The 21,932-nt window shown below is 31.0% G+C and overlaps 1 protein-coding gene and 1 pseudogene across 3 annotated transcripts in view; both read right to left on the bottom strand.

Moving 5' to 3' along the window:
• Positions 1 to 21,932, bottom strand: part of CDH18 (cadherin 18) — a 376,381-nt gene that overhangs the window by 80,779 nt on the left and 273,670 nt on the right. For all 3 annotated transcript variants that reach the window (XM_039842743.1, XM_039842742.1, XM_039842744.1), the window contains one exon: positions 17,245 to 17,412. In XM_039842743.1, coding sequence (XP_039698677.1) covers positions 17,245 to 17,412 — 168 coding nt within the window. The remainder of the gene's footprint in view (positions 1 to 17,244; positions 17,413 to 21,932) is intronic.
• LOC120586371 (uncharacterized) lies at positions 2,063 to 2,181 on the bottom strand (annotated as a pseudogene).

Here is a 21,932-nt window from a genome sequence, read left to right as displayed (position 1 = left end):
CATATTGTAAAGAGGCTAGTATGCATTTAATGCATAAATATTTTATTAACATTTATGTTTGACACAAATATAACATATATATGTATCTTTGTAACTTTAATCCTCAATGTGATTCCTTTATATCTTTTCACATTTTTAGTAATAAGTGATTAGCCATGAATGCAAATATATAAAATTATCCTAAAATAACAAATTATATCAGATAGATTTACTCTACATATTTATTCTAACAGAAAAAAATGCTAGTACCTATCTATCATAAAGACATATATAGAATTACCTTTAAAAATTCTGATAACTGAGAGCCAACAGTCCATAAATAATTATGTATTATTGTCTTTGAATATAATGATAATACAGAAACCTTCATTTACCTGTTATTTTATGAGAATTGATATTTTCTATGGGATTGAAGAATACTGGAGAGACACATTAAAGTGTATGATCAAAACGTATTTAGAAAACTTTGACCAATAGACGCTTTGCCATTGCTATTCATGATATAATTCAATCACATAGTCAATTTATTATTCAGAAATAAAATGCACTTTTTTTCTAAATAAGATTAACAAAGACCATGATGCATAGAATCTTAGTATACATGGTGAACGATCCTTTGATTTGCTGCAATAGTTTTACTCTTTACTCTCTGAAAAAACAAAAACAAAAACAGCCATCTTGAATAATTTTACAGACCAGTCCAGTTAACATTTCTGCTGTTGGCAAGAGGAATCTTTCAGAGTACTCTGCTTGTGTCCACAAAAAATTATAAATGGTAAGGTTGTTATCTAATTTTCAAGGATTACAAAAGATTAAAAAATAAAACACTGAGATTGCAATTTCACACACACATATAAACACACACATTAACATAGATACATACACATACTATTGATACAAAACACATTACATGTGTGTGTGATATGGTATCTCCATTCATGAATTAGTTTGAGAGAAAGATAAGAAGATAGTTTGTGTACTAGATTCTTAGAAATAAATTTTATCACTGGGTTTGTAAGGGCAAATTTAAATTTAAAACAAGAGACTTGAATCTTAATTCTCCTTGAAATACAGGAGAAAATTTCCCTGGCTCCCTACATTTTCTTAGAGTATTTATCAGAGGAAACAGTTATTGTTTCAACAGTCACCAACTACGGAAGGATATTCTGTCTGAATTGTGTAACAGTGAAGAATCATCGAAAAAAAATTCTTCACGGTAAAACAAATTGTTTTGTTGAAGGCTGAAGTAGGTAATGGCCTTATGTAAAATTATGTCATTAAAAGACTTCCCCAAACCAACAAAAGTGTACATATTTTCACCGCTATATATTGTGAAATAAGGATGTATTTTGGCAGGGGATAAAACTATAAGTAGCTGATTTACTGCTGTTATGCAGGCTTTTTTTCTTGCATCTGTAAGTTTAGGATTTATGTTGGTCTTTATAATAAACAAATATCACCAGGATGTTGTTAGTTTTAGATGATGTTTTCATATTAAAACATATTTTAGACTGAGTTCTGAATCTTATTTTTTTTTTTATATTTCCTTTTCACGTCATCATGGTGTCTGTTTTATTTTTTTAATCATTTCAACAAAAATGTATATATATCAGAAACTAAGCTTTTCTTCCTTATTACATTAAAGCTATTTCTATTTCTATTCTATCAAAAAGGGCAACTAGTTTACTAAAAAGAAAATTTAATGTCTATAGTTGGTTTATCCTTAGAATTCTGGATATCTATAGGATTTTCTTCTATTTTATTGCAGTAATTTTATACACTCTTAACTTTTCTGATTTTGTGATACAAAAGGTTTTATAACCTCATCTCATAAATTATACATAAAATTATTAACATAGATATTATATTTTAAATGCCAGTTCATTTATCTTTCTCTTATGTTTTTATCTTTGTAAAAATAAATTTAATGTTTATGTACTAATATTGATCATCATTTCATGTTAAATTCCTTTTTTTTTTTTTAGGTGAGGCGACCCTTGGTTGACCTCACAGATTGCAAGAACTTTATCATCTTACAATCCTTCGTTTTTTAATTTTTTTTAGCCTCCAGCACCTGGTCTTCCTAGGTGGTCTCCTATCCAAGTACTAACCAGGCCCGACTCTGCTTAACTTCCCAAATCAGACGGGATAGGGCTTGTTCAGCGTGATATGGCTGTAGACACATGTTAAATTCTTTATTGAATCTTTCCTTCTTCAAATGCCATAAAATAATCTTGCATTTTCTTTTAAAGCATAAATAGCATATGAGTCTTTAATCAATTTGGGAAACCTTCGTAATGTCACTTTATCTACTTTTACTTTTACATGGTTGGCCAATGTTCCACTGCCTTTTATTTCCTAATATATCTGTAACTCCAGCTTGGACATATGCCATGTCCCAGTGTAGACGTGGGTCTGTTTCCTAGGTGTTCTACAAAGTCCCATAGATCCGTATGTCAAAGCAAATGGAATTTACATTTGTTTTGTTAGCCCCTTCTCAATCCTTTTTCTTTAAAAGTTCTTGATTATTTATGAATTTTTATTCTTACATATAAATTTTTTGGTCAGCTCAGATTGGTGACTCATTTAGTAAATGTCACTTACCTTGTGCCAGCACATTTTCAGGTACTGATAATACAGTAAACAAAACAGATGAAAATCTTGGTCCTTAAGGAATGTACTTTGTTATGAGAGAGAAAATGGGCAAGATATATGATAAAAATACATAGCACACTGCACAGTGGTAATGCTAAGGATAATAGACATAATATGTTTATTAATCAACTGTTTATGTGTTGATAAATAACCAAAATATCTCAGTAGCTTACAATGAATATTGAATTCTATCTTGTAATGTATGATAACTATGACTATGCTACAACTCAGGATAGGCTCACTTCCAACAGAATTTTCCTTCCAGAACATGAATAGAAAAGAGCAGTTACTGTGAGAGCAAGATCATGAACACAGAATATAACTCCTGAAGTGCATTTAAATCTTTTCTTCAAACATGGCTTATGACATGTCTGCTCATATTCCAAACATGGCTTATGACATGTCTGCTCATATTCCATTGGTCAAACAAAGTCATTGGTAAAGCTCAAATTTAAAGTATCAGGGACATATACATTACCTATAGGAAAGCATGATAAGAGAGGGAAAGGAACAACTGTGAACAGATAATACAATCTGTTTACAGTACACTTTACAGTCACAGATATTTGACTGTATCTCACAGATAAAATACACTTAGGTGATGTCTGACATCCCAAATCTCTTTAAACTATGACATCAGACTTGAATTTCAAGATCTTGTGACATAATCATACCTGACTGTGCCTTTTCTTGATCCAAAGACCACTGAATTAGAAGGAGAAATAACTTGCACACCCAAAACAACATATAATTGGGGACGTATAGGACAAAATAATAGAAATAAATACCCCAATTTGAAAGGAAAAAAATATCAGTGGCTCATAGTAATTTAGAAATTATTCTGTGCAATCATTACAAAGGTTCTGTCCCCATGGCTCTGAGACTATCTTATTTGGTGAACCCTTTACATTTCTATTTTTAGCTCTGAAAGTCATGCATATTCTGGTTTCTTTCTCTTCTCTTCCCTGTCTATTAGAAAATAGATTAATATGTTTTTGAATCACCTCTTACAGTATATTGTCAAATACAGCTATTAACAATCAATTCGCCCTAAAATTATTCTCTTTAAGACCTTTTCTCCTAAAACCATGAGTTCATAAGGTAAATTTTCTGCTTTCCAAATAATGTCAGACAAATGTTTTACCTAAGTAAATATAACCATTTTCTAGCATTTTATAAGCTTTACTTTAAAGTTTTGTTCCTCAAACACAATTCCATATACTTTGTTGGTGTTTTTGTTGTCACAGACAGAAACTTGCTTCTAGAGAGAGAGTACAGAATGCATAACCATTTTGTTTATCAGTCAACTTTTGTTGCGTCGACAGAGAATTCTTGTATCTCAATGATTTATAACTGCAAATACTATTTCTTTCTCACACTACAGCTGAGCTCTGGCTTGCTGCAGCTCTGCTGGGCTCTGGTGTGCTCAGCCCATTAAGCTCTGGTGTCTTCTCATTAAGATGAAGGACTAGCTTTTTTTCCAGGATACATTGTTATCAGAGTGGAGGCCAAGAACAGAAAAAATTGAGCCAAATCATGCACACTCATTAAGCTTTCTGCTCAAGTGTGGTTTAAATCATGAAGGTGCACATGCCATTGAGCAAAGCAAGTCATTTGACCAATCCCAGATTCAGCTGGGAAATGTCATCCACTTATAGAAAAGAATGGCAGAGATGGGGAGAGAATGAATAATTGTGAACAAATAATGAAATCTACCAAGGATAGATAAGAGAGATATCAAGTATTTGAGGATAAAAAGTAGCAAAATCTGAATCTAAACAGAATTCTCTAAGGAAGTAACACAAGTAGGAATGAATATTGTGTAGTAATTGCAATCTCTGACATAAACATCTTAAGTAGCTTTTCAGTGAGGTTTTCTGAATAGTAAACGCATTCTTTTTGTTTTAAAATAGCTTTATCTCATCCAATTTTTTATTCTAATTTAGCAGGTTAAAAGGTTTTTAGAGTAAGAGTATTTTTTTCCTTCTCATCCATTTTTTAAAAATAATTATTGTCATCTGTACCATTATTGCTGAGGAGAAGACAAAATTGTTTTTCTCTTTGGTTTTGGAACTCTAAACTTCATTATAACATATCTAGGGTATAATACTTTACACTTCCCCACCCTGTTTGGGACTTCTTATGATTATTTATCTAATGATTAATGTTTGTACTTATTCTTAAAATCTTTTAGTCAAGTTTTCTTTTCTTTTCTTTCTTTCTTTTTTTTTTCCCTGAATACCGGCTCACCATTCTCTTTGGTCTCTTCATCTGAAACTCCTATTATTGTACAGTGAATTACTCCCCCGCTCCTCTGATGGTATATATTGGGATCCCTCATTTTTTTGTTTTAAATCTTCATGTTCTCTGATGCATTCTGCCTAATTCCTTATACTTGTCTTCCAGTTTACTATGTCCAGTTTCATCTAATCTCTTAGTTACCAAATTTGTTTGAGTTCTTAATGTCAATGGCACCTTAAGTTTCTGTTAACTGATGGGTGTGGCTTCTCCATTTTCTACTTTAGAACCCTGCCTTCATGACAGACACCCAACTGTAGCAACGTCCCTAATACATTCCTGTAATTACACATCTCCTCCCTTTTCCAGGGCTGGCAAGGTAAGATGACAATGCCTGCATTTCACCTTTTACTCCTTCTGGTCTTTTTCAACATTAGCTTGCCATTGGCTACTTGTTGTGTAGGACCACTCACACCACCACGACCACATGGAATTATCAATTAAAGTCAATTGGAGGAAAACTCACAGCTATATCAGTAGCAAGTACCTGTAATCCCCTGACCCTTATCCTTCTAATGTATGACATTTAGGCTTCATGGGTCTCTACAATAGAGCTCCAGTAGAAAGAAACATTCTCTACATTTGCAGGGTCAGAGGGATGGGGAGCACTAGAGCACCTATGCAAACACGCAACAGTGGAAGCACTCTAGCTGACGAAAAGATTTTGAGAGAAAGAAGGAGCTTTTGAGGTTCTGGAGCTGGTGCCAGCTTATAGTGTCTTGAACTAACTCATATCTACTCAGCCAGTTGTTTTATAAACTACTGAAATCAATGTGCAGGTCCACGGTAATGTCTCTCCTCATTCTTTTCTCATATTAGATATCTAATTTTTTTCAAAGCAAAAATATTGATAATATATAAATTTAAATTTATTTTCTTGTCTTTTTTTTTTTCTTTGAGTTGTCATGAAGGTTGTTCACTCTTGGTAATTAATAGATTTTTTTAATGGAAAAATTAGTGTGTGGAAAGCATTTTTTTTTCTGAATAAATTGTTTATTATACCAAATGTTTACTACATAATCTATAGCATTTTTGATGGATTTAATTTTTTTAAGGTAGAATATTTTCTTATCTGGAAATAATATATTGGAATGATTGTGATTTTAATGCCTTAAAAATAATGCTGTGACTGACATCAGCAAAATGGCAGGTTAGGAAGCTCTAAGCCCTGTTTCCCTGTGGAAACATTAAAAACACCAGAAACTGACTTAACGAAAGTTATAGGAGTTCTGGAAAACAGTCAAAGGTCTATAGGAACCAAGCAAATGATCAATAAATACAATACTTTCAAAATTGAAAGGATTTGTGATGTTTTCACCTGCTCTTGCCCCACCCCTTCCCAGTATAGAGAGATTTTGGTCTGTAGGAGGTAACAGTTCAGTTCTCAATTCTCTCTACAAAAAGATCAACAAAGATGTCAAATGTACCCAGACTGATTAGTGATAAAATGAGAGAAGATTCAAATGACTAAACCCAGAAACAAAGTGGAGACTTAACCATAGATTTTACAGAAAAAAAGGATTTTAAGAGAGTACTATAAAAAACTATATACCAACAAGATGGCTAACTCATAGGAAAATGAAAAATTCTTAGAAACAGACAACTTACAAAGACTGAATTATGAAGATATTAGGACGGCTGTTATAAATAATGAAAATATTAATGAGCATGTAGGGAAACTGGAACACTTGTACATTGCATTTGGGAATATAAAATACTTAATCTTCCATGGAAAACAGTATAGTGGTTCCTCAAAAAATTAAATCTAAAATTATATGATCCAGCAACCCTATTTTTAGATACAGAGCAAAAGGCAATGAAAGCAGGGACTTAAATATTTATTTGTACACCAATTTTTATAGCATCATTAATTTTACAATATCTAAAAGGTGGAATCATCCCAAAGTCCTTCAACAGTGAACGACTACACAAAATGCAGTATAATATACAAGAGAATATTAATCAGCCTTAAAAAGAAATAAAATTCTGATAATTCTGACATATTCTATGGCATAAGTGAAGCTTGAAACTATGTTAAATGAAGTAAGACAGGTACAAAAGGGCACATATACGATTTTACTTATGTGAAGTAACTAGAATAATCAAATTTACAGAGATGAAAAGCTAAATAGTAGTTATGGGATACTGTGGAAAGGAGAGAATGGGGAGTTAGTGTTTAATGAGTACAAGTTTCAGTTTTGCATGATAAAAAGAGTTCTAGAGATGCACAGCAATAATGACTGCAGCACAATGTAAATGTGTGAACGCCACTGAGCTGTAGACTTAAAAATGGTTAAGATGGTAAGTTTATGTCATGGATGTTTCATTACAGTACAAGTTAAATAAAATCAAGATGTGAACATCTGGTATTTAAACCTTTCTTCAGAATGGGAAAAATTAAGTAGAGATATCACAAATGCTAGAAATCCATGATGATGGGATGAATTTGATAATAAAAAAATAGGAATATAATATTATAAAAATATATAATTTTCTTCAATATGTTCATTTTTCTCTGCTTTTCTGGATGTGAAGCTTAGATTTCCTCACATATGAGGTGGTAAAACAGGCTTTATTAAATTTTAGGTATTAAATTATTTGTACTATATTAGGAATTTTTTTCCCTTAGTTTGAATATATGTGAATAATTTCTAAGTTATACTTTATTAATAAGTTTTAAAGATATTTTCAAATAGTGGTAATATTATCTATTTTGGTATTAAGACTATAATTTTACATAGGATAGAGATACAAATATTATTTCATAATTTATTCTGACTGTGATATAATTTAATTTGCTATATATGATCCTTTTCACAAAATTTCTTAGGCTGCATCATAAAATGCTAATGATTAGGTGATGTACATTTAAAAAAGGAAGACTTGATGGGAATAATGAAAAAATATCTGGCTCATTGAAGCTTGTCCTTTTTAATACAATTATTCCCCCCAGGATAGTATTGATTCTAATTCCTTTTTAAAAGACCTTGTGTCTTTGCTTCAGTAACTTTGTCAGCTGAGCAAATAAGTCATTCCTTAAGATTAGCCCAGGCCCCAGTCTTTAAAAGCTGTAATCATCTAATCATTGCATTTATTCTGACTAATAATTTTCTCAATTGAATAGTATTTACTTGGGAAAGTGGCTAGCTGTATGTAATACATATATATTTATTTGTAGATTATTCTCGGGGAAAATTGAGTGACATGTAAATGGTTTGATACTGTGAGGTCTGAATTATCTAGGTTGTCCGATATTGATAAGATTAACCAGAGTATTTCTAAATCTGTTCTTTATACTGTTTTATTCAGATATAGTTTACATTAGATGTGCTACTTTCAAATTAAGAAAAACACACACAAAGAATCTGGAATTTTTCTGCATCTAAGAAATTTGTATTGAATATTAATAATTAAGCATTTTATTAGGATCTCACTGAGATATTTTTAATTCATGGATAAATGCTATAGCTATTTGAAAGCCACATATTAAAATTGTCCTATATCAAATCTTATCACTATACTCTAGAATAATATCTTTAAAATTGCTTAACCTAACACATTCTGTGTTACGGTGTATAAACTGTAGCAAAGCTAATTACCCTATAAAATTTTTTTTTCTTTCAAAGTGAGATACAGTGGGACAGTTTTGAACATTCTCTCACTTTTATGATAAACACAACTCATAAGAAGCTAAAAGACTGTAAACTTATAAATTCTAATTGGAAATCATCCTTACTTTTTTAAGCATTTTGTGAAGAATTAAAATTTGATTTTTAAAAACTAACAACTATCAAATCATTTCTAAGTAATCTCTATGACCATTAACATACATATCTATACTGAGGAGAATAAATAAAAAGAATCAATCTATAATTTTGCCATAGTATACAGCCAAATAGATTAAAAACAAATCATAAAATTGTTGACATGTTATGACGGGTAATGTTCTAAATAGGCAACCTAAAATAATTTAAAAATATTTAACTTTAAAATTAGAAGAATGCCACAATCTTATTTATTTATAGCTATTACCTTGTCTGAAAGAATATGCACTGTAGGTATATATACCTTGTTTAATAGAATAAATACATGGGGAAAGATTTTTAAATGTCTTTATGCATACACTAAATCATATAACATAAGAAACATATTTTATCTTTACAAGGATGAATAAAAATACTAATAATAGACAAATAACTTGCCTGAATTACAATTAATTTAAGAATTCTATCTTTCAAGATTTACATGTTCATTTTATCCTTGTTGAGTATCAAATTGATATTCTATTATTTAAAATATCTTCCACAATTTTTCTATTTTAACTTCAGTATGATAGTCTTTTTAATCTGTACATGATAGAGTGAAATATACCTAACTCTCCCATAGAATACAACTATAAAAGCTCCCCAATATGCATAAAATGACTGTTTCAGTCACTGAAGAATATTCAATGTAGAAAGGCCTGAGTGAAGTGTGATTCTTGAGAGAAAAAAAAAAAAACAAAATATAACGAAATGAGTTTTATATTCACAATGACTCAGGACAATTTTTTAAAATATGCAGTGCCAAGGGAAAGAGTCCAAGCAGAAATTATATAGTTTGTGGAGACAGAAGCTGGGGTTCCGGGATAGCACAGTATCTAAAATGAGAAAAAAGGCACAAAGAAAAAGAAAGCTCACAGAAATGAGCCCAAAAAATCATAATTCAATTTTCCTTTGGTAATTATAGATGTTGACACTATATTTGTACATGTGGAGACTCCAAGAAACCAAGAAATGCATTGATAATTCAATAAAAGGAGAAAAATGTGAAAGAAAAAAATTGAAAGAAACAAATAGCACAGTGACAGACTTAAATAGAAATATATCAGCAATTAAATTAATTATGTAAATTAAAATAAGCAACAAAAAATTGTAAACCAAACACCCAAGGGAGAATTAATACCAATCCTTTTCAAACTCTTCCAAAAAACAGAAGAGGATGGAACTCATCCAGCCTCATTTTACAAGGCCAGCATTACCCTATAACCAAAATCAAACAAGGATGCAACAAGAAAAGAAAATTATAGGCCAAAAGCCTGGATAAACATACATTCAAAAGTCCTCAACAAAATATTAGCAAATTGAATTCAAAAGTACATTAAAAGAAGTATACATTATGATCAAGTGAGATTTTTCCAGGGATGAAAGGATGGTTCAACAGCTGCAATCAATCTATGTGATTCAACACATTAACAAAATAAAAGATGAAATTCATATGATGATCTTAATAGATGCATAGAAAGCATTTGACAAAAGTTAATATCCATTTGTAATAAAAAGTGGGCAGAGAGAAAATGTACCTCAATATAATAAGGACCATATATGACAAGCCCAGAGCTAACATTATAGTCATGGTGAAAAGCTGAAAGCTTTTTCTCTCAGATCAAGAACAAGACAAGGATGCCCATTCTGCCATTTTTGCTAGGCAGAATAATCAGGCTAGAAAAATAATAAAAGGCATCCAAATTGGAAATAAATAAATAAAACAGTCACATTGCAAATGACATAATATTATATACAGAAAACCGTAAAGACCTCATTAAAAAAAACTGTTATTACTAATAAATGAATTCATCAATGTTGCAGGATAAAAAATCAATACATGGAAATCTGTTGCATTTCTATATACTAAATGAGGTATCAGAAAGAGAAATCAGGAAAACAATTCCATTTACAATTGCATCAAAAGAATAAAATACCTTTAATCAAGGTATTACATTTAATACATTTAATCAAGTAGGTGAAAGACCTATATATTGAGAACTATAAGACACTAAGAAATTGAAGAAGACACAAATAAATGGAAAAAAATTCCATGCTCATGAATTAGAAGAATTAATATTGTTAAAATGTCCATACTACCTGAAGCAATCTATAGATTCAGTACTATCTCTATCAAAATTCCAATGGCATTTTTGACAGAAGTTGAACATACAATCCTAAAATTTGTATGGAATCAGAAATGACATCCTGAATAGCCAAAGTGACCATGAAAAAGAATGAAGTGGAGGGATCACACTTCCTGATTTCAAACTATATTACAAAGCTATAGTAATCAAAGTAGTATCGGCATACAGACAGACACATAGATGAATGGAACAGAAAAGAGACAATAGAAATAAACCCACACATACATGATCAATTAATTATACAAAGGATCCAAGAATATACAATGGGAAAGGGTAGTCTCTTCAATTACTAGTGTTAGGAAAACTGGACAGCCAAATACAAAATAACGAAATTCAACAACAATCTTGCATCATACACAAACATTACCTCAAAATGGATTAAAAATTTGAGACAACATGAATAGATCTTCAGATAATCATGCCAAGCAAAATAAATCAAACGGAAAAAGTTGAGAACCATATGATTTCACTCATATGTGGAAATGTAAAACTGAAAGCAACAAATGAACATGACAAACAAACAAAAACTCATAAACACAGATGACAGTTTAGTGGTTACCAGAGAAAGAGGAGGAAGATAGATAAGGGTAAAGGGGGTAAAATATGTGGTGATGGAAAGAGATTTGACTTGTGGGTAGTGAACACACAATGCAATATACAGATGACATATTATTGAATTATAAACTTGAAACCTATATAATTTTATTAACCAATGTCACCCCAATAAATAAAAAAAAAAAAGACTTGAACAGAGACCTGAAACCATAAAATTCATGGAATAAAACAGGCAGTAAGGTCCTTGACATAGGTCTTGGTGATAATATTTTGAATACACTAAAAGTAAAAGTGACAAAAGCAAAAATAAACATGTGGGACTACATCAAACTAAAAAGTTTCTTCAGTTCAATGGAAACTTTCCATAAAATAAAGTGGCAACCTACTAAATGGAAGACAATTATTGAAGATTATATATTTGATAAAGTGTTAATATCCCAACATATAGAGAACCCATACAACCCAATAGCAAAAAGCAAACAATCTCATTAAAAAATAGGCAGAAGAATTGAATAGACATTTTTCCAAAGAAGAAATACAGATGATCAATGAGTTCATAAAAAGATGTTTAAAATCATTAATCGACAAGGAAATGCAAATCAAAAACACAATGAGATATCATCTCACACCTGTTAGAGTGGCTATTATCAAAAAAAATAATAATAACAAGTGTTGGAGAAGTTGTGGGGAGAAAGGAACCCTTATACACTGCTGGTAGGAATGTAAATTGGTACAACCACTATGGAAATACTATGGAGTTTCCTGAACAAATTAAAAATAGAACTACTGTATGATCCAGAAATTCCATCCTTGGATATTTATCTGGAAAAAAATGAAAACACTAATTCAACAAGATACGTTCACTGAATGTTCATTGCAGCACTACTTACAATAGCCTAGTGTCCATTAATAGATGAATGGATACAGAAATTATATATACATATATACATATATGTATATATTATTTAGTCATAAAAATACAAAATCTTTCCATTTACAATGACATTGATGGACCTCAAGGGCATTATGCAAAGTGGAATAAGTCAGAAAGAGAAAGACAAATACTGTATGATCTATCTTATATGTGTAATCTAAAAGGAAAAAAATCATTAATCTCATAAACATAGAGAATAGATTGGTGTTTGACAAAGGCGGAGGATGGCAGGCAATGAAATGGGGGAAGGGGTCAAAAAGTAATAAAAAATTTAATTTAAAAATAAAAAACTTAAAATAATTTAAAAATAGTCACTATATTCAGCCACAAAGTAGTACACGCATGCACACACACACACACACATTTATATCCTATTTACTTATTCTCTTTATTCCAGGTTATTCTCTTCATTAATATCAATATGTTGTTTCTAAAACATTCCTCCATATTTAAATTGTTTTCTTAAAAAATTATAAAATAAGATTATAATAAAACAAAACAGCAAAAACTTAGTGGCTTAATGAAACTTAAAAACTAAGAACAATATAGTAGAAAGTAAAATGATAAACATTATATCATCCAAATGTTAACTGCAAAAAAAAAAAGAGAAAAAAGAAAACTCTGGTATAACTATATTAATATCAGACGAAGTTGACTTGAAAGTATGAACTATTAGTAAAGGTAAAGAGATATTTCACAATGAAACATTTTCAATCCATGAAAGATATGCTTTAAATCAGTGTGTATCCAGTAATATGATTTGGAACTAACTAAAAAACAAAAATAAAAATAAAAACAAAAACCAACTAATAAAAAATAAGAGGGCAGATAAAATATCTACTAGCATAGTGCGAGACATTAACATATATATCTCTCAAGAGCTGGCAAACAAAGACTATGCATGGATATAGACAATTAGAATGACACAACTATTTTACAAATGTAAATAACCACGCAGCTGCAGAATTTACCTTCTTGTAAAGTACACAGGGACACTTATCTAAATAAAGTGCATGATGATATTTAAGGAAACCCTCCCAAGTTTCAAAATATATGTCTGTAAGCATACTGAAATGAACTTGATGTCATTTTTATAAGTACACTACAGAAACTCTAATTTGCTGGCAATTAAAGCATATACTTCATATTTTGATGGAGCAAAGAAGCTATTTTTTGTTTGTTTCTTTTAATTCCTCTTTCAAATAAAACATCAATGCTCAATGTATTATACACATTCAGACTTGTTTTCATGAAAATGTGAATAATAAATTAAAAACTATGGTTCTTCATCTAAAATATTTTGCTATCGACAACAAAAAAAATCAAGTGTATCTTCATCAATGATACTTTCTTTTTCATTAAACATTAAAACTTACCCAAATCAGTTAAACACCTGTACTTTTTAGTATTATGGGAACTACTGCCATCTATTGAACTTTTAGGGCTTGCTCCTCCCAATATTACAATGCACTATATCATCACTACAGTCATAAGTGGGCTAAAGTTGTTGGATGACTTACAATTTTGCAATCATTTCAACTTCGTGGGGAAATTTTGTTTGACAATCAAGTTTCTATTATTTCATTGTGATTATTTCACATGTATTCTTTCTTCAACTTGTTTATTTACTCTTCAAGGGCAATTCTCAAAATCCACCTCCTTCCGTGTAGGGTACAGAAAGTTTGTTTTATAAACTTTCATGTAACCTATTGAATTTTACATGCATATTCTTTAAACAAATTAATAGATGTCAGTGATTTTTCCTACGTAAGAATTAAAATTCAGCAATAACTTTAGTATAACTATAACATAGTTAAAACCAGAGAAGGAGACAGCAAGAATCTTAAGACGTAGAATAAATTACTTTCAATATAAGAACCAATTCTGAGGAATTTTACACCTAAATTTTACACTTTTTTTCTGAAGGAGAACAGGGTATCTCTTTGTTCTTTGTGTAAGAATTCAAGCCTTAGGCTGATTTCTTCTTTTTTCACTGTGAGTCTTACAAGTAGCTCCCTTTTCCAACTCTCCTGACCTCACGTAGTCATAACCAGGAACTGCATAGTGGTTGTCCTCTAATTTGGACATTCATTGTACAGTCTCTATTCTCCCCTATAGCCTCTGGACACTGACAGGCAGCTTGCTTCAGCCAGGAGCTTTATTTGCCTTGTGTCCTAGGCCACTGAGTTTGCAACTCCCTAGAGAAGGGACTTTGTAAACTATTAGTCTACTTAATTCTAACTCTCAAACTCTTACTCAAAGTCTATCTACTTTAAATTAAAATACAGTGATAGCTTTGAATAAAAATACAAGATATGTGAAGATGACTCACTTTCTCAGGCCATGTAGATTAGCAGAAAAAAAAAAAACACAGGTAATATTATTTGCAAAATTTGTATGCTGGATGTTTACACTAGAATTAATCATAGCAATGGTGTAAGAAAGATGGCTCCATCAGCCAGGTGAAGAGAGAAAGAAGTCAGGTGAAACATCACATCTTAAGAGATACAGTTAGACTACTAGATCTATTTGATGAAGGGATATGATCTTTATATAATTAGAATTACATGGATTTCTGCCTTTTATGGTGCTTCCTGAAAACCAGACCTCATATTATATCATTTTTTTTAAGCAGTTTACAAAGTTTCATTATATAAGCAGCCAAGTGATGAGTTATAATGCATATGGATAAATGAAAAAAATACTTTACTCCAAGTTACTCTTGTCGTGGTGACACTAAATTATTCTGAAAACAGCAGTATGTTAGTGCAATATGAGTGCAAAATAAAATACCTTTTAAATAAGTCAGAATGTGTATGGTCTCTGTTTCATAACTAAATGCATCTTGCAGTATAGCAGAAATGTTATCTGTCAGTCATTCCACATAGACTGCTACTGACTAAAGAAAGGTAAATCCCATCACTTATAATGAGTTCACTCAGAGAGTATACATTTATTTTGTATCCTTGTCAGGTAAAATGATTGTTTTCACCATGAACTGATGCTTCAACAATAACACTGTCACTAATCAATAATAAAATTAGAAATCAATATTTCTATTTTCACCACTATTACATTTTTCTGTTGAATTCTAAAATCAATTTTAATGGATTTGGAACTTTAAAAAATAGTTTATGGAGAGGACAGAGGGAGAGTGGGAGATGTTATTTATATCCTGGCCAAGTATTTATTGAGCCTGTATTGTATATAACTGGCTTTTTCACTTAATAACTAAGATATTATACATCTTAAAAATAATGATGGTAGAATCTATTTAAAAATAAAACACAAGTTGCTATAATAAATTATAATAAATTTTGTATTTGATTTAGTTTAGCATTATCACTCATTATTTTTTTAAAAATCTTTGAACTTCATTTTTCTCATTCTATGAAATAATAACACTTGTCTAAAAATAGATGTGTGGACTAAAGGATAAACTAAATACAAAAGTACAGTGCACTTTGTTAAATGTTTTAAAATTTAATTATAGGTTATGGATTAATGTAATATGAACCTGTGATTTCTAATTCTCTCTCAAATATACTTTGTTTATAGAGCAAAGGCCAGTGAACCACTTAACATAAACTTATCTCTAGAATCAATATTTTAAAGTGGTTTTACCCAACAGTGAACTTGACTTGCATGTCTTTTAACAATGGTATTTAGACTCATTCATTCACTCATTATAAATCATTCATTCAATCATTTTCCAAGGGATAGGCTGAATATCTGAATATCTAAGATTACAAAGACAATTCAAGTATCATTCTTCTTAGAGGGATTCATAGTAGTAAAGAAGATAGGCATCTATAGAAATAAATATAATACAAAGTGCATGGAAACATGCTATGTAACAGGAAATAGGGATTGACTATTTCTGCTAATTCTGCAATAGAGTTCAAAGAAAATTTATAACAGAGATTTTAAACAAAGAAATGTGAGTATGAAGAATCTGAGTTGAATTAAGAATATGTAAAGTGTTACTGTGTTTTAGAACAGGCAGTATTTGTTGCAGCTGGGCCTGGAGTTTACTGACAGCAAGAAATAAAGGTAAGGAAAGCATTTAGGACTAACTTGTGTAGAACTGTTACTGACATATGTTGTCTATTTTACTATAGTTCTTAAATTTTATGTGTAAGAAGGACATAAAGGATGATAATTAAAGATTATTCTATAAAATGTCATCCACAGCTCTGCCACAGTAGAAATCAAATTTATTATAGTTATTTCTTTCCCATTCTGAAGATGTCATAAACACCATTTTCTTCCAAACTCACAGAACTGATACATTCTTCTCCTGAATTGCTTGCTAGTTTGTCCTCTCCATTTTCAATACCCACATTCTATTTCGAGACTCTACCTTATTGTATTTGCTGTACCCTGCTGTTGGTGTGCATCTGTATGTGTGTGTGTGTGAAGCGTGTTCATTCACAACATGAAGGCTTTCCTTTTAAATTTGTCACAAAAGATATACATGCAATTAATTTGCATGAGTAGAATATTCATATCAAAATATATTTTGAATATCTCTATGAATATCTTAGTAATCCATAACTTCTTCAGCAAATGCAAGATATCATTAGTTAGTACCACTACATTATTTAAAATATTTAACACTGATGCCAATGGAAACACATACATTTAACATAGAGACAATTACCTATCAGGTTCAGGAGACAATAGGTGGAAAGATTTCTTTAGCCTAGTATATAGAAGGGAGACCCTATAGCACTCATGACAAAATCCCATTTAAGATAACAGCAATATGACACTATATAATCAAGTATTTCATTTTGTTTTGCATAAATGAATAATGTACAAAAGTAAACCAGAAGAAACGGGTACATACTCTGCGGAAACCGTGGGGGGTTGTCGTTGACATCTGTCAGCGTGATGTTGACTGTCGTCGATCCTGAAAGCCCTCCGACTTGCCCAGCCATGTCTTTGGCCTGAATGACCACGGAGTAGTGTTCCCTGGCTTCTCTGTCCATATTATGTAAGGCAGTTCTAATAACTCCTGGAATATAAATCAAAAAACCATATGGATTGCACATTAAATGAGAAACAACATAAAATTTCCTTTTTTTTTTTCTGTTTTAAGAAATGTATTTTTAAATGAAATACTTTAAATGAAAGGCTTCTGAGGCAAATGTTACCTTAACAATGTTACTAAAACTGTCTCATTGAAATGTTTATTACAACCATGTGTCCCAAACTGTTCTGTTAGTGGCAAATTAAGATACCCATCTCTGCATTTCCTGGGGTGTGCAGCTCCAAGAGGACAGCCCCGTAGCCAGAGCTTGGTCCTTCTGCTGATAGGTTCGACATTCTACAATATGTGCTCTTGGTCACTGTCAGCTGGGACGATTTGAGCAGAGGTTAATTTTCCTTTCTACAGAACAATTTACATAGTTGCTTGACAGCATCATCAAAATTTGATGATTGAAAACATTAGAGGAGTGTGAACCCTTGAAGAAATATTATAGGTGGGAAGCATTTTAACATTTATCAAGACTAAGAAACTCACTATTTTTGCCAGGAAATAAGTACTACGATAAGAAGTAGATCTGAGTACATTAGCAAAATAAAGAAAGTGATGATATTGATTCCAAAAATCGCATGTAAAAGTCAAAGTCTTTATTTTACAGTGCCAAAAGAGACACTTAATTGGACTTTTTCATTAGTTAATACTTGGAATCAATAGAGATAAAAAATGTTATATATCCATTTGTAATTATTTGTAGATACACACACACACACTTATACATACGCACATTTATACACACACATTAGATGGTTTTGTTAATAGAGCCTTAAAATTTAAAATTGAAACATATTTTCCAGAGGGTTGAGTTTACCCAAGGATTATTAACTATGTCATGTAATTAAAAAAAAAACAAAAAACTTTCCTTATGTAGATGAGCCACATTATAAGTATATAAATATATGTACTTTATATGAATGTAGACATTAATATATTTGCTACTCCAAACATCGGCCAACATTTAACAACCACCCTTTTACTTTTATTAAAAATATTTGGATTGTGCCACTTTTGAGAAAGACCAATGGTTTCAATCAAACACATACTTGATTAGTTAGCAGTGCCATTATAGCATGATGCCAATTATTATAATTGCTAAATATGAGTTTAACAAACATATTTGCAGGCAATATCATGATATAATGAGAGAACATAGGGTTGTATATTAAAGTTAAAAAATAGTCTTTTAAAAGTAGAATGAAATAACAAATCAGTTATTTTAAATATAGAACAATGAACCACACTTTTTTTTTTTTAAACTGAATTGATTGGATGTGTAATGACTTTGAGAGGAGAGCCTCAGGCACCAGGAAAAATGATCCCATAACTTTCAAAATTTGTGAATATATAATTGAAGCATTCAGGAAAACTTTCCTGAAGCTAAATAAAAATTAAATTTATTCTTATCAAAAGAAATTATAATAATATGATAATAAATGATTCATCTAATTCATGCATATAAAAAAGCCCCAAGGATCCTTATTAAAAAGAACAATATTTTATCACATATGATAATTATATAAGAAGGGATTAAATTGATGCAGAAATGAACAAGCTAAGAATTTGTAAAAAAAATTTTGTGAAAGAAATATATATTTCCAAATATTTGAAGTGAAATAAAGATGTTATTCTAAAAAGAATATATCATAAATGTAGCTTGGCTACAATGTGAAGAAGCATGAGATTATTGTACAGGATAATACTTTACAATGAAATCACTAAAATGATATTTCGAAGAATATAAATACATAAAAGTAAAATCAATCATTACAAAGTGAATGATAATCTCTTCTATACAATTTGAATATTATTCATTTAAGAAGAAAAAGTAAAATCAGCATAACTTCCTGTTTTATGTTCTATGATCTTCTTTTATTCCATTGCATTGCCATTATCTCTGTTTTTTTTATAATACAGCTGCTTCTGACACAAAATGAGAAGAAACAAGTTAGCCAAATTTGCAAAAGGAAAGAAAAGAGCAAATCCAGAATTGACATTTCTCAGAAATGATTGTCTAAAGATCCATTCAAACTCACAATTCTTTTGAGAATAGCCCAGTGGCTTGTATCTAGCTATGATTTCCCCTGTGAGCACATAGGTAACTCTGAGTGTTACAGTCAAATTGCCATAGCAACGTGATGTCTGTATACAAGAGTCCTCTTCTAACATGTAGCCCAGAGGCATGTAAGCAGAGTGGCCTAGAATATAATTGATGCACATTATTTTTTTATTATTATTTTAAATAGACAATATTTTAGAGCAGTTTTAGGTCCACAGCAAAATTGGGAAGAAAGTAGGAATTACCGGATATCCCTTCCTCCCTACACACATACAACCTCCAACCATCAACAACCTGTACCAGAATAGTTTATTTGTTACAATGGACGGACCTACGCGGACATATCTTTTTCAACCAAAGTTTATATTTTACTTTAGAATTCACTCTTGGTGTTGTACATTCTATGGGTTTGAACAGATGTATAATAACATGCATCCATTATAATATCACACAGAATAGTTTAACCGCCCTAAAAATTCACTCTGCTCCACCTGTTCATCCCTCCCTCCCCTCAACCCATGGCAACTACTGATTTTTTTACTATCTCCATAGTTTTGCCTTTTCCAAAATGTCACATAATTGAAATTGTACAGTGTGTAGCCTTTTCAGATTGGCTTCTTCACTTAGTAATAGGCATTTAAGTATCCTCAATGTTTTTTCATGGCTTGATAACTCATTTCTTTTTAGTGCTGAATAATATTCATAGTCTGAATTTAATATGGTTTCTTCATATATTCACCTACGGAAGGACATTCTGATTGCTTCTAAGTTTTGGTGATTACGAATAAAATTGATATAAACATCTGCGTCCAGTTTTTTGTGTGGACATCAGTTTTCAACTCCTTTGAGTAAATATCAGAGTATGATTGCTGGATCTTATGGTAAGAGGCAGTTAAGTTTTGTAAAAAGAATTAACTATCTTCCAAAATGGTTGTACCATTTTGTATGCCCACCTGAAATAAATAAGAGATTCCGATGTTCCACATCTTCACTAACATTTGGGTTGTTAGTGTTCCAGATTCTGGCCATTATGTTAGGTGTGTAGTAGTATCTCATTGTTGTTTTAATTTGCATTTCCCTAATGGAATATAATGTTGAACATCTTTTCACATGCTTATTTGCCATCTGTATGTCTTCTTTGGTGAGGTGTCTATTCAAACTTTTCTCCATTTTTTAATTGGGTTATCTGTTTTCTTATTACTGAATGCTAAGAGTTCATGGTATATTTTAGATAAGTCTCTTATCAGATATGTTTTTCCCAAATATATTTCCAAGGCTATGACTTGTCTTACTCTCTTCAAAGTGTCTTTGACAGTGAAGACATGTTTAAATGTTTTGAAGTCCGGCTTATTAATTATTTCTTTCATGGATCATGATTCTTGTGTTGTATCTAAAAAGTCATTGCAATATTCAATGTCATCTAGATTTTTTCCTATATTATCTTATTCTTAGGAATTTTGTATCTTTTTACTTTATAGTTAGATCTGTAATCTATTTTGAGTTACTTTTATTAAGATTGTAATGTCTATGTAACTTTTTTGCAAGTAGATGTCCATTTGTTGCAACACCATTTGTTGAAAATACTATCTTTTCTCCATTGCATTATGTTTGCTCTTTTGTTGAAGGTCAGTTGAAAATATGTATGAAGTCTATTTCTAGGCTCTCTATTCTGTTCTATTAACATATTTATCTATCATCTCATCAATATCACACTGTTTTGATTAGCATAGCCTTATAGTAAGTCTAGATGTTGAATAGCATCTGTCTTCCATATTATGCTGGTTATTCTGTGTCTTTTGCCTCTACATATAAACTTTAGAATCAATTTGTCGATATCCACAGAATAACTTTTTGGGGTTTTGATTGGTATTCCATTGACTCTATAGATACAGTTGAAAAGAACTGACAATGGGCATTAGGTATATTCCAAGGACAGGGGTGGGGTGAGAGATTTATTGCTCAGCTCCAGCACAAGGGTCAACGTGTATTCATGAGCTCTCCATGACTTCCCTGTAAATTTATAACTACCATAGGTGATTACAGTGCAGGAGGGTCAAGACCATATTTTGAAAAACCACAGTTAGAAAGACAAAGTTTTATCAGTATGTATTTATATCTTTTTTTCACTTTTTACCTCCGTCTTATCATGCCAACAAATACATACATGTATGGAAATACACACACAGATAACAAAAAAAAATGCAATGTCACTATATATTTTTCAAAACTGTGAAGCCTAAACTCATGTACTAGGCTAAACTATATTTATACAGTCCAAGTAAGAAACGTTTTGTTTGTTTGCTTGCTTGTTTGGGTTTTTCTGCCATGTGTACATGTACAGAGTATTGTAATGTATCTTACTTTTGTTTTTCAAATAAACTTATGGGCTTTTCATTAAGTAAATTTGTAAAAAAAAAATACAGAGCAATAAATT

Source organism: Pteropus medius, unplaced genomic scaffold, assembly GCF_902729225.1.
Source record: "Pteropus medius unplaced genomic scaffold, Ma_sr-lr_union100, whole genome shotgun sequence".
In the NCBI taxonomy this organism is placed as follows: Eukaryota; Metazoa; Chordata; class Mammalia; order Chiroptera; family Pteropodidae; genus Pteropus; species Pteropus medius.
This window is presented reverse-complemented; position numbering and strand designations above follow the sequence as displayed.